Source organism: Mytilus edulis, chromosome 1 (assembly GCF_963676685.1).
Source record: "Mytilus edulis chromosome 1, xbMytEdul2.2, whole genome shotgun sequence".
NCBI lineage: Eukaryota > Metazoa > Mollusca > Bivalvia > Mytilida > Mytilidae > Mytilus > Mytilus edulis.
In genome coordinates, this window is record NC_092344.1 from 122,850,512 (window position 1) to 122,864,211 (window position 13,700).

Here is a 13,700-nt window from a genome sequence, read left to right on the forward strand (position 1 = left end):
TTCATGCAGGTTTCGCGATTTGCATTATTATTTCCATTATATCTCAAACTATGTTTGGTACAGAACATTTAGAGAAAAAAATGTTGAGTTTAACCTGGTTTAATGGCTAGCCAAACGTCCCATTTATAAGTTAATGTTAAAATAAATACTGCTAAAATAATAACACTACGTGACAGGAATACAGTACATACAAATGCAAGAACATTGAAAATTATATTCGTAATATACCGTAAATGATAAAATACCGTGTATAACTTTGTCCACTATACTGCTCTATCTGCGGATTAAATAACAAAAATCGGTAAACATGAGAATGGATTTACGTTTTATCTCTATAATATTAGTTGATTATTGTCAGAGGTTTTGCACTTAGAGGGATTATACATTTTAGACAGTTTAGATAAAATATATAGTTACAGAAGATTTTAATGCTTATACACAATCACTGGTTTTCAATACAGTAAATAATACCATATGTTCCAATTATTAATACGATCAAATATATCCAATTGAAATGTATTTTATGGCATTCATACAAAAGTTATAAAAGAAGAACATTCACACTGCATATCACTGCCATTCGTTGTACTCTTAACTATATACCTGAAGTAAAGATTTCTGTGGCATATTTTCAATACGATTGGGAATCAAACATGAAACTGAAAACATTTTATAATCAGTACAATGTCATTATATTGGTAGTTTTGAGTTCTACATTTGTTATTGGCAATGCTGTATATACATGCACCAACGGACAAAAACAGTGCTATTTGAGCTCGTGGTCACAATGGTCAAACTGTACCTCATCATGTGGTGGTGGTACTTCTAGAAGATTTAAACCATTGTGCTGTGATACAACTTATACTTCCATTGGCAAATGTGCGACAGACTGTAACATTACAACAAAAGATTACGTTGAAGATAAAGTATGTGGACACACGTGCGTGAATGGTGTGTTTAGACAGAATAAGTGTCAGTGTCCAAAACAATTTACAGGGAAATGTTGTGAATCTGGTAAGTAAATTGGTAGATAATGATTGCATTTACAAATCAGATTACTTCCAATATCAAAAGACCTATATAGAAGATACATGATATTCATAACAAATGAATTGATCTGTGAATATAAATTTGCAAATGAAGTTGTATCTAGACATACTATAAGCTGACATGCAAAGTTCTTGAAGTAAAGCTTAAAAAAGTATAGAAATTATATATGTTATATGCAATAACACTAAATTGCTGTCTATTTGATTCTCCATTAATAAAAGTAAATTATGTTGGTATAATTCTTAATTCTATCTTTTAACTTATGTCGTTGGTATGGTATTGACCATGTGAAAAAATCACTTTCATCTCAAAGTTTTAAGCGCAGATAACAAGAAAGATCTTCACAAATAGTAATAAACTGTAAGATACATGGGGATATTCTTTTACTACTAATTCGGAAGACTTATCACCGTTAAAATTAAAAATAATGTCCCAATATATACTTCTTTTTTAGTCAAATGAGGTTCTGTATTTCAACAATTGTTTGGAAAATCAAATATCATTAAATAAAATAAAATCTCAAGTGAAATCGCCGGTTCTGAATCCTAGTTATGGTTTGACCATACATTTGGTAATTAAATCGGTTATAGCAGCTTTAATTTTATCAATTTAGATTTATTTTAATGAATATGTTTGTCTTGATCATCCCATTATTTAGTCGAAATATGCATTTCATGTAAGTCAAAATGGAACCTTTAAATGATTATAAATATATGAAGATGTGGTATGAATGCCAATGAGACAACTCTTCATCCAAGTCATAATTCATAAAAATAAACCATTATAAGTCAAGACACGAAAGTCTATAATTCTTCAATCTCACTGACAATTCTTACCTAAAGAAAGAGACTTAATGTTAATTTACATAGCAAAGTAGTTTATTTAATACAGATATTCAATGATGTAGTCAGGAGACCATTAGTGACTACGGCTGGCCTGCATTAGTTAGTCTTAACAGTATTAGATATAAGAATATTTGTGGTATGAGTGCCAATGAGACAACTCTCCATCCAAGTCACAATTTATAAAAGTATACCATTACAGGTCAAGGTACGGTCTTCAAATACTTATTTGATCTCCGTGGTAGCTAATAGTAAGATATATTTTGAAGTCAGCATGTTTGTGCTGGTTTGACATCTATCAATAAGACTTCATCTGTAAAATTAATGTTTTTTTTACTTATAATTTATAAACCAGAAATTGTCTTTACTTTTAGATGCATGTGAACAAGGTTGTACATTTGGGGAATGCAAAAATGGTAAATGTTCATGTATGGCATTTTTCAAGGGAGATTCTTGCCAAAAACGTGAGTAGTTAATATATAATTTCAGCAAACTGCTGGATAATAAAGTATGTAATGCTATATAGACGTCATTGTGGATGACATACACCTAATATCAACAAATATTATGTTTTAAATGTCAACGATTTAGGAAAACACGTGATTCTGCACAAAGGAAATACTTTATTTTATACAAAGTTTTTCATTGATTCTAATTTACTGATCCAATAGAGTCATAAGAAAGAACGACTGGGATCGAGTTGGCCTTCTACTAGAATTATCGAATTTTTTATGAATCTACCGTTTTTTTTTCTATCAAATTTCGAGGATTCACATTGCGGCTAAAGAATGTTTTCGAGCTAATAAAACAGGTTTAATCCACATTTTTCTGCTTTAGAAAATGCCTGTACCAAGTCAGGAATATGACTATTTTAATCCTTTGTTTGCTGTGATTGGGTTTTTGATTTTGCCATATGATTACGGACTTTCCGTTTAGAGTTTTCATCGAAGTTCGGTATTTTTGTAATTTATTTGTTGAAAAGGAGGCTTAACCTGTCGGCACAACGGATCTCTCTGATTTTATACTTCATGCATTTCTCTCAGTACAAATCGAAATGTATCTTTAAGATGAATGGTACCGGTTGAGGTACGAACATTGATAAAATACTTTTGCATGAAAAAAGTGTCTTTTCAGTCTTAATATCAAAGAAAATGTCAATTTATGGAACAGATCTAAAAGTATCGTTAGAAATCTTGAGTTTATATTCACATGGGTAATTGAGATGCAGGCACATGCTTAAATGTGGACTGTTGAAAGAAAAAAACTATAATCATCAAACCTGAAAGTGTAGTTTGAGAACACGAAATACGGTAAATATTGACATTAACCTAATGCTACTTTAAATATCTAAGAATGACAGTGGTAAAAACTCCAAAAAAAAAAGGAACTAATACATACATGGCATTGCTGAATAAGTACAAGTTTATTGCAAAACTAGGTAACGTGTATGTATGACACTGATAAAAGAATACTTAAGTAACATGTAAGCAATAATACATGTATACTTTTTTCAGCACTACATTATTTTTCGAAGTAAATGTTATGTGTTACAGGATCACTCACTGACAATGATGTGTACAATACATTACTTTATGCAGTATTCATTTATATTTTGCAGCTGAACCATGGTTTCTAGTAGCGGCATCTGTTCTGGGAACTATTTTGATGATGATGATAAGTTGTTGTGATTGCCGTTTTTGCTGCGGGTAAGATTACCACTATTATTAAAGGTTATGATTAATTAGAAGACGCATGAAACACGTATGACTTACATGCAGATAAAGAAACAAATCCTAATTGAAAACTAAATGCAATGTACTTCAGGAAGTTTCATCGGGTGGCAGTTTTTCAAATCATAAATTTGGCCTACATTAAAGTTTATGAGGTGCGTTCAACTTTCGAACTTAAAGGGAAATTTTAAACACACTATTAATGTCCCTGAATAAATGTCAAAATCAAAAGGCCAAACACATCATACGAATGGATTCTAAATGCAACTTGAACAAACTTATGATTGAATTGTATAGAACACTTTGTTCATAAAAATACATCAAACAAAATGGCTCATACCGATCTAATACCCAGTTTCCCGACTCTGTTTAAAATTGTTTATGCTTTTGAATTGATTAACAAATGTTCCATCTTGTATTTGTAGATATGGAAGAAAAACTGAGCCTGAACAGACAGACAACAGCGTTCAATAATTGAAATAGACCGTTATAAAGAATTGTAGTAATAATTAAATAAATCAGAAGTTTCAATTTCAATTTTTTGTCTACTGGAAACAAAAAGAATCATAATAAAATTTGCATTACGTTGCATCAACCAAACGAACTATATCGAGGCGAACAATAAAGGGAAAAGGGATCGATCAAAAGTCAATATTTGAGACAGAACAAGCACACAATGAAAAAAATGGCGATTAAATAGAAAACAATGCCAAACATTAAAAAAAGTTTATATCTTTTTATTAATAACACTAGATTGCGTTCCATGTTGGGAGTTTCTTTTATCTATTGAACTAAATATTATTAATGGCAAGGTTGAAGTAATTAAAGTTTTTAGGTACATCATATTTGTTTCATAAAAAAAAAAAGACATAGGGTATTCTTCGTGTTAAAGTCAATACACCTGCAGCAAAAAGCATACAAAAAGCAAAGAAAGAGACATCTCAAAATCACAGTGAATTCTTCAACACGGAACAAAAATAATTGTTATACTAATTTGTATATGTGTCACTATACAGGTTTGTTCTGTTTAATGTAAACTCTTTCCCGCCCATCTTTCATTATATAGAATGATAGAGTTTCTAGCCAATACAAAAGAAGTATTAACTTCCCTTTTTTATTAATAACATGGCATATGTATTGTAAACTTTAACCCATATTTAATTTATGATATATACTGATATGTTGTAATGTAATTTGAAAAATGAATATAATAAATGTTTTCATAAATTCGGTAATTTTAAGTATATGTAAACGTTCGGGGATTATTTTTAATATCAATTCAGAATTCTCTCTGTTTTTATCTGTGAAATTACTTTTTAGTTGCTAAACAAAAATTTTTGTCATATCAATAAGCATTGATTCCACCATCCGGCTAAAAATCTGCCAAATCGTTTACTTAGTTCCTTAAACAATTCCAATACATTCCACAAAGATCAAATGTACGTATTGGGATATTTTCCAGATTTAATCTTGATAGAAATATATTCGAAAATAAACAGTTTTCTACTTAAAAATATATTGTAAGATGAAAATGACACTTTTATGAGTTTGGCGAATCCGAAGCACCTTTTTGATTCGCCTTTATCTCAATAACACAAAAAAAGAGTTAAAAATCAAGTATTAAAGTATTTTCACAATTTTATTGAAAACGTGGAGACCTTCTAACTAGAGTCCGTCAAATTTTGACGTCACAATACAATAACATTCCAAATTGACGGCCGATTCCACTGTGTCTAAACCACACCGGCAAAAATTGTTCGGACTCGATGGTATCTAACATCCGGCACAATGAAGGAACATCAATAGGCAGAAAAAAGATAGGTTTCTCTTTATTTTTTTATTTTTTTTATGATATCGAAGAATATATATACATATACAACTATTTTCTATTGTGAGATGCAATATTTTCTACAACCGTTCTATATTAACGGAGAAATAAGTAAAAATGCACGTCAAAATGACGAATTGAGTGAACCTTTCCTCGAAATTGTTTAATTTCTCGTTAAATTGTTCACATTGTACGGAAAGATAGATACTGACACAAAGATTGTAAAACTTGTCATTATGAACATTTCAATACTTGTATTTCTGAGTATGGAACGAAAGAAATGGGTCATGTCAAAATGGAACTGGCCGGTTTTGTCAATGTTTACCACCCGGTTTTGTCATAGATTTCACAATGCATAACCCGGTTTGGTCAAATAAAAAAACATCGCATTACATTATAATTGATAATTTAAATTCAGCGTTAAAAAAGAGTTTTTTTGGGGTGGTTGGAAAACAAGTTCTTTCACAGGACAACGGCTTATTATTCATATGATCAGTCTCAGATTCAAATAAATAATAAGCAAACACTTGAATTCCTACTCTTATAGAATACAAATGATTTTAATTTTACTTTGCATTCAAAATTTGTGAACACCAAAATAGATAGAAATGAAGTCTATAACGCAAATTGAGGTTAAAGCTCTCAAATATGCGTTTTCTATATGAATTATGGAAAATATGTTTAAACTTGAAATTATAGTCTACGGTCTTAGAAATCGAAACACGCAATTGATATGTGATTTTCTCGCAAATAGTCTCAGGTCATCGACAAAATTCAATAATAATTATTTTGTTAACCCATGGAAGTAATATTTACAAATTACATCCATGGTTAGCCTTACTATACAAAAACGGGTCTGTACTGTCGCATCCCTGTTGCCATTGTGTTATGATGATCGTACATTGACGTTGGTCAATATATTTTGACAATATATACGGACAGACAGATTCAGCTTATTTCAAAGTCGACGTTACGGTAATTCGAACAGCTAAATTACATAACGCCTAGCGTAGCGAGTCGAACAATATTTTCACTATTGTTTGCTTTAAAAAATCGTTAAATACATGAATCAATATAGTTTTTGGCAATCAAATTTTGGGTCGGGGGAGTGCAACCTATACGTCTTCTAGATTCGCCACCTATCTTATAAAGTGTATACCGAATTAAAATATTTTAAGAAATAAGAAAACATGGACACCCACGAAATCGCATATGTGAGTTTGATTATGTTTATTTCATTCCCATTGATATTTTTAAACAAGCCAGACCAAGTGATTCGTATTCCTAGCGTTTTAAATTATTTGTATAAAGCTGCATATGTCAATAGTTAGAAGGTTTGACTGCAACATATACAAGTATGGAACACAAATCTAACGATTTTTTTTTTGCAATATGTCCATTGCCCTTGCCCTTGAACTTATTTCTATATTATTTTTCCTTTGGCCACATGACGATTCATGTGACCGTGCACTTATTTCCTTGATTTATTGGTAAATGTTAAGGGTTTGTGTTGTTCGTTTTAATAATTAGAATGTATTCATGTCTGTCTGGCAGGATTCTTTTGACCTTGACTTAAATTATTCCATAAACAATCGGTTAAGTTTCTGTGACCATTTTTTTTTTATCTTACAGACCTTCAAAATACATTGAATTGCGATCATTTAAGCATTTGTGACATGTCAGTATGTACACTTAAGTATAAATAATATGTCTTATTTAAAAAAAAAAAAAAAAAAAACGCCAGTGAAGTTGTTTGCTATGTCCGATTAAGTGATCTCGTTCGTGAAATTTGAAATTTTCAGTTGTTACACAATTTTGTTTTAAATCCATGAACGGTGCAATTTTGTTTGGAATTCTTGGTTGTTTTTAGGTCACTTAACCCAACAGGAAAAGTCATTTTTTTAAATCACTTGGCACCGGTCGACCGTCGTTGATTATCTTTCAATACAATTTTTTACATAAATTTTCATATCTAAAATTACTAGGCTGCATGCAACAAACCTTATCTTTAATCATATGTCTTTTTAAAATCATAATTAGGGTATCTTGTTTTAAAAAGTTTACTGTAACCTTGCTTGTAAACCAAGATGGCCATCATGGCTAAAAAATAAACATAGGGGGACATGCAAGTACATGATATCAATCGATGTCAATCATTTAAAAACAGCCGTAGACATAGAAAATTCGAAAGGGCCAGATGATTATCTTCAAAATGTTGAGCTCTACCATTTGTCCATATACTTCAAAATTCTCACATTACTTCTTAAAGGAGTTATTGCATTGCCCTTAAATGACGAATTAGAAGTTCTTTTTATCAATTTCTATCTATTATTTTAAAACATATAAAAGTAATATAGCAAAAATTATATAGGAAGACAAGATATACAAATAAGTCGACTTGGCTGATATCTTTATAAAACTTATTGACCTTTAATTAAGAGGTTTTTTTTTCATTTCTTTGCGTTTTTAGACGCCCGTCACAATTTTGACAGGACGTATTATTGTATACATCTGTCCGTCCGTCTGTCCTCCCTTCCATCCGTTCTTTCCTCCATCTATCAGTCATTCTGTCCGTCCGTCCGTCTATCTATCCGTCTATCCTTCTGTCCAGCGTAAACATGTCGCATCGTAACTTGAGAACAGCTTATCTAATTTTTATGAAACTTGACAAAGATATTTCTTATAATTGTCAAACGATCTGTTAATCTTTTAGTGAAAATCAAATTAAATCTTTTTGAGTTACAGGACTTTGTAAGTAAGTAAAACTGGAGTGTGTTTTTTTTTAACATGTTGCGCCATATCTCAAAAACGATTTATCATTTTGGCATCAAACTTTACACACTTTTTAGTTATATAAATCTTAACTTTTGCATACTTTTTGGTGATGTTTAAAACTTTGTTTTAGCGTTTAGTTTTTTTATATAAAAAAAAGGGGGGGGGGGGGTTTCACATATTGCGATGTATCTCAAAACCTAATAAAGGAAAATGTGTATTACCGATGTCCAAAAGGTCCCGTTTAAAATAAACTTAAACACGCCAAGTTTACTTTACAATAAATATATATTATACTCAAATTCTTTCGAAAGACAATGTTCAGATCCGTGTTAACGTTGCTTTTCATAAATTGTTGGTTTAAAAAAAAAAAAAAAAAACCCCGGATGATATATATAGACGAAACCAGGTGATTGTGTAGTAAATAACATTGACAAAACCGGTATTTTTAATTTGACATGACAAGTATTGAGATGCTCATAATGAGTAGTTTTGCAATCTCCTTGTCAGTATCTATCTTCCCGTACCTTTCTTTCCGTACAGTGTGAATAATTTAACGAAAATTTAAACAATTTCGAGGAAAGGTTCACTCAATTCGTCATTTTGACGTGCATTTTTACTTATTTCTCCGATAATTTTGAACGGTTGTAGAAAATATTGCATCTCACAATAGAAAATAGTTGTATATGTATATATATTTTATATACGAAAATAAGGTGAAACCTATCTTTCTTCTGTCTATTGATGTTCCGTCATTGTGCCGGATGTTTGATACCATCGAGTCCGAACAATTTTTGCCGGTGTTGTTTAGATAAACTCATCATAGAAACCAGGACTAAATTTTATATATACGCCAGACGCGCGTTTCGTCTACAAAAGACTCATCAGTGACGCTCGAATCCAAAAAAGTCAAAAAAAAAAGCCAAATAAAGTACGAAGTTGAAGAGCATTGAGATCCAAAAGTCCTAAAAGTGTTGCCAAATACAGCTTAGGTAATCTATGCCTGAGGTAGAAAAGTCTTAGGATTTCAAAAAATTCAAAATTTTGTAAAAAGTTGATTTATAAATATAACAAAATCAATGATAATTCATGTCAGTTCACAGTGGGTTCTAGGTCCTCAAATCAAAGTCAAATCTTTGGCTTCTCTACTCTGTTTTAAGAAATATCACAATGTAATGACATATTTATCAAGAAGTTGGTTGAACCATATATTGATAAATACTATTGAAAAATTTAAGACCAAATTATAATATTTTTTTAACAATTGGCAGAACGCTTTCATTCTTCCACTATTTGAGTCCATATGTTGCCGTTCTGTGTCTTTTGATGTTATTTTTGTTGTGTTGTCTCAGCTGTGTCGTACAATGCATACACATGTATATGTTTATATGTATAAAAAATGAAAATGGCAACGAAGGTTGAGATCATAGTAACGTCTTTCACCAAAATATTAAAATATTTTAATATAATGTTATAAGTATTATTACAAAAATACTGAAGTCCAAGAAAAATTCAAAACGGAAAGTCCCTTATCAAGTAGCAAAATCAAAAGCTTAAACACTTCAAATGAACGGATAAAAATTGACATATTCCTGACTTGGTATAGGCATTTTCTTATGTGGAAAATGATGGACCAAACCTGGACTGATAGCTAGATAAACATCTCACTTGTATGACAGTCACATCAAACTCAATTATATTGACAACGATGTGTGAACAAAACAACACACATAAAAGGTTAACATGTAAAAAATGTATATACAGTTAACATTGTCCTATAATCTGAATCATTATCAAAACAAATAAATATGTAACAAAGAAGCACAAAAAGGCATATAGACAAAGCACATTAGTAAAAAAGACAAGAATACACAAATTTACAATAGTATTTTAGCACAATGACGGGATGTATCAGTTCAGTGCATTGCCATATATATATTTATATTACCTCCTATAGAATACACGTGGTGACTATGTTTATTTGATATAGAATGTCCTAAAAAATATAGGGTTAGATACCATACATGGTTTGTTACCATATTGGGTTAGTTAAGAGTAACTTCCCTTTCATAACAAAAAAGATGCCACAACCCTTTATAAAAACAACACAATCTGCAAGGATTCAATAGACGAAGAAATTGATGATTAAAGGTTAAAATATGTTCATAAAAAATAAATCTAACAAGTTGTTATTGTTGGCATATTGTCGGAGTTACTTTCACGGATGTCAAGTTGGTTCAATATTCAACATTCAACATTCAACATTCATTTTTTTTTTCTTTTTTTTTTTCTTGAATCCATTTTCAACATTCAACATTCGATTTCAACATTCAACATTCGATTTCAATATTCAACATTCAACATTCAAATTTTTTTTTTTAATTTTTTTTTATTTTTTTTTCCAACATTCGATTTCAACATTCAACATTCAATTTCAATATTCAACATTCTTTTACAACATTCGATTTTCAACTTTCAACATTCTATTTCAACATTCAACATTTGTTTTCAACATTCGATTTTCAACTTTCAACATTCGTTTTCAACATTCAACATTCGTTTTCAACATTCAACATTCGTTTTCAACATTCGATTTTCAACATTCAACATTCGTTTTCAACATTCAACATTCGTTTTCAACATTCGATTTTCAATTTTCAACATTAGTTTTCAACTTTCACCATTCGTTTTCAACATTCAACATTCGATTTCAACATTCAACATTCGTTTTCAACATTCGATTTTCAACATTCAACATTCGTTTTCAACATTCGATATTCAACATTCAACATTCGTTTTCAACATTCAACATTCGTTTTCAACATTCAACATTCATTTTCAACATTCGATTTTCAACTTTCAACATTAGTTTTTAACATTCAACATTCGTTTTCAACATTCGATTTTCAACTTTCAACATTCGTTTTCAACATTCAACATTCGTTTTCAACATTCGTTTTCAACATTCAACATTCGATTTCAACATTCAACATTCGTTTTCAACATTCAACATTCAATTTCAATATTCAACATTCTTTTACAACATTCGATTTTCAACTTTCAGCATTCTATTTCAACATTCAACATTTGTTTTCAACATTCGATTTTCAACTTTCAACATTCTTTTTCAACATTCAACATTCGTTTTCAACATTCAACATTCGATTTTAAACATTCAACATTCGTTTTCAACATTCGATTTTCAATTTTCAACATTAGTTTTCAACTTTCATCATTCGTTTTCAACATTCAACATTCGATTTCAACATTCAACATTCGTTTTCAACATTCGATTTTCAACATTCAACATTCGATTTCAACATTCGATTTTCAACATTCAACATTCGTTTTCAACATTCGATTTTCAACTTTCAACATTAGTTTTTAACATTCAACATTCGTTTTCAACATTCGATTTTCAAATTTCAACATTTGTTTTCAACATTCAACATTCGATTTCAACATTCAACATTCGTTTTCAACATTCAACATTCGATTTTCAACTTTCAACATTCGTGTTCAACATTCGATTTTCAACTTTCAACATTCGTTTTCAACTTTCAACATTCGTTTTCAACATTCAACATTCGATTTCAACATTCGTTTTCAACATTCAACATTCGATTTCAACATTCAACATTCGTTTTCAACATTCGGTTTTCTACATTCAACATTCGTTTTCAAAATTCAACATTCAATTTTCAACTTTCAACATTCGTGTTCAACATTCGATTTTCAACTTTCAACATTCGTTTTTAACTTTCAACATTCGTTTTCAACATTCAATATTCGATTTCAACATTCGTTTTCAACATTCAACATTCGTTTTCAACATTCGATTTTCAACTTTTAACATTCGTTTTCAACATTCAACATTCGTTTTCAACATTCGATTTCAATATTCAACATTCGTTTTCAACATTCAACATTCGTTTTCAACAGTCGTATTCAACATTCAACATTTGTTTTCAACATTCGATTTTCAACATTCAACATTCGTTTTCAACATTCGATTTCAATATTCAACATTCGTTTTCAACATTCAACATTCGTTTCCAACATTCAACATTCGTTTTCATCATTCAACATTGGTTTTCAACATTGGAATTTCAACTTTCAATATTCGCTTTGAACTTTCAAAATTTGTTTTCAATATTAAACATTCGTTTTCAACATTGGATTTTGGACTTTTATCACTTGTTTCCAACATTCAACGCTCGATTTTAACATTCAGCATTTGTTTTGAACTACGGTGATAAAGTAATCAAAGACTTTCAAATTACATTTTTTATATCTTTGATAAAGAATAAATTGTTACATTTAGATATTAAACAGATCACAATTTTAAATTGTACAATATGATATTACATAAAGATGGTACAAAATAATAGATTGATTACAACATGACACTTACAAGGGAGGTAATTACTTTTAAAACTGACAAAAAAACTAGCCCGTTAAACTTAAAGTATAAATGCACAGGTCAGAGGTAGTCAGATCAATATTGTTTTAATCGGAGATAATGTCGACGGATGCACAAGTCTTTTTCAATCTAAACAATAAGGGTGCGTGATCTTTACTTTTAAGTTTGGAGAGGATCTAAGATGATAAGACATAACAGTGACTATCCTCTATTACAATTAAAGCATACCTAAATTTTTGGCGAGGGTAGAACTTTAAAAAACCCAGAATAATTGGAAAAAATTACGCAAAATCTTGCAGTCGGAAAGTTTCTTGTGGACCGGATCCTCTCTAAATCTAAAGCGCAAGTTTTGTTTAATTTATTTTTTTATATTCTGGTCTCGGAGCAAAATATATAGATACAGTGTAAGACTTTAAGTATTTACATATAGGATCAGGAATAATATCAAAAGACATATGTACAAGTGTATGGCTATGGTTAGTTTAAACATATTTATTTATAGTGGATTGCAAATTTTCTCCCCGGAAAGGGGATCGAACCAGGAACCTTTTGAATTTGTAGTCCGATGCACTAACCTATTTGGCTATTGTATAATGGGTATAATTAAATGGTCCGGTTCCGAGTTGAAATCCCTCCAGCTACTTTCAAGATGAAGAACAGGAGCCCTGCTAGTTGATAATTTGTATTTTTTCTATGTATTGATTACGATTTTGTCCCGTGTACATTTAGTCCGCATCTCTTTATTTTCTATTTAGGACCTGGACACCGCTAAATGCAAGTTTACCCATCAAATGATGTTAAAATCGGCGCAAATGAAATGCAGATCGGCGCAAATGCAAAACGACGTAAAGGTCATGTGCTTTTTCTTTTTAATTATTTGATGCCGGAGGATTGGGATTTCTAGCTTTAATGTAACCCACGTCAGCTTTTTAACTTGTATTTACAGCAACGAAAGCCAGTTTTGTGTTCTGTAATATGCCGTAACAGTTTAATTTTCCATGAAAAAAGGACATGTTTTTCAATGTCCGGTAGCAAGCATCGTAACTTTTCAAAAA

General features: G+C 30.6%; 1 protein-coding gene across 1 annotated transcript; it reads left to right on the forward strand.

Annotated features, from left to right (window-relative positions):
- Positions 1-607: 607 nt before the first annotated feature.
- Positions 608-4,142, forward strand: LOC139518522 (thrombospondin-1-like). The gene is made up of 4 exons (XM_071310026.1): positions 608-1,014; positions 2,267-2,356; positions 3,511-3,598; positions 4,048-4,142. The coding sequence occupies exons 1-4, from the start codon at positions 654-656 to the stop codon at positions 4,094-4,096; spliced, it is 588 nt and encodes a 195-aa protein (XP_071166127.1). The 5' UTR covers positions 608-653; the 3' UTR covers positions 4,097-4,142.
- Positions 4,143-13,700: the final 9,558 nt, after the last annotated feature.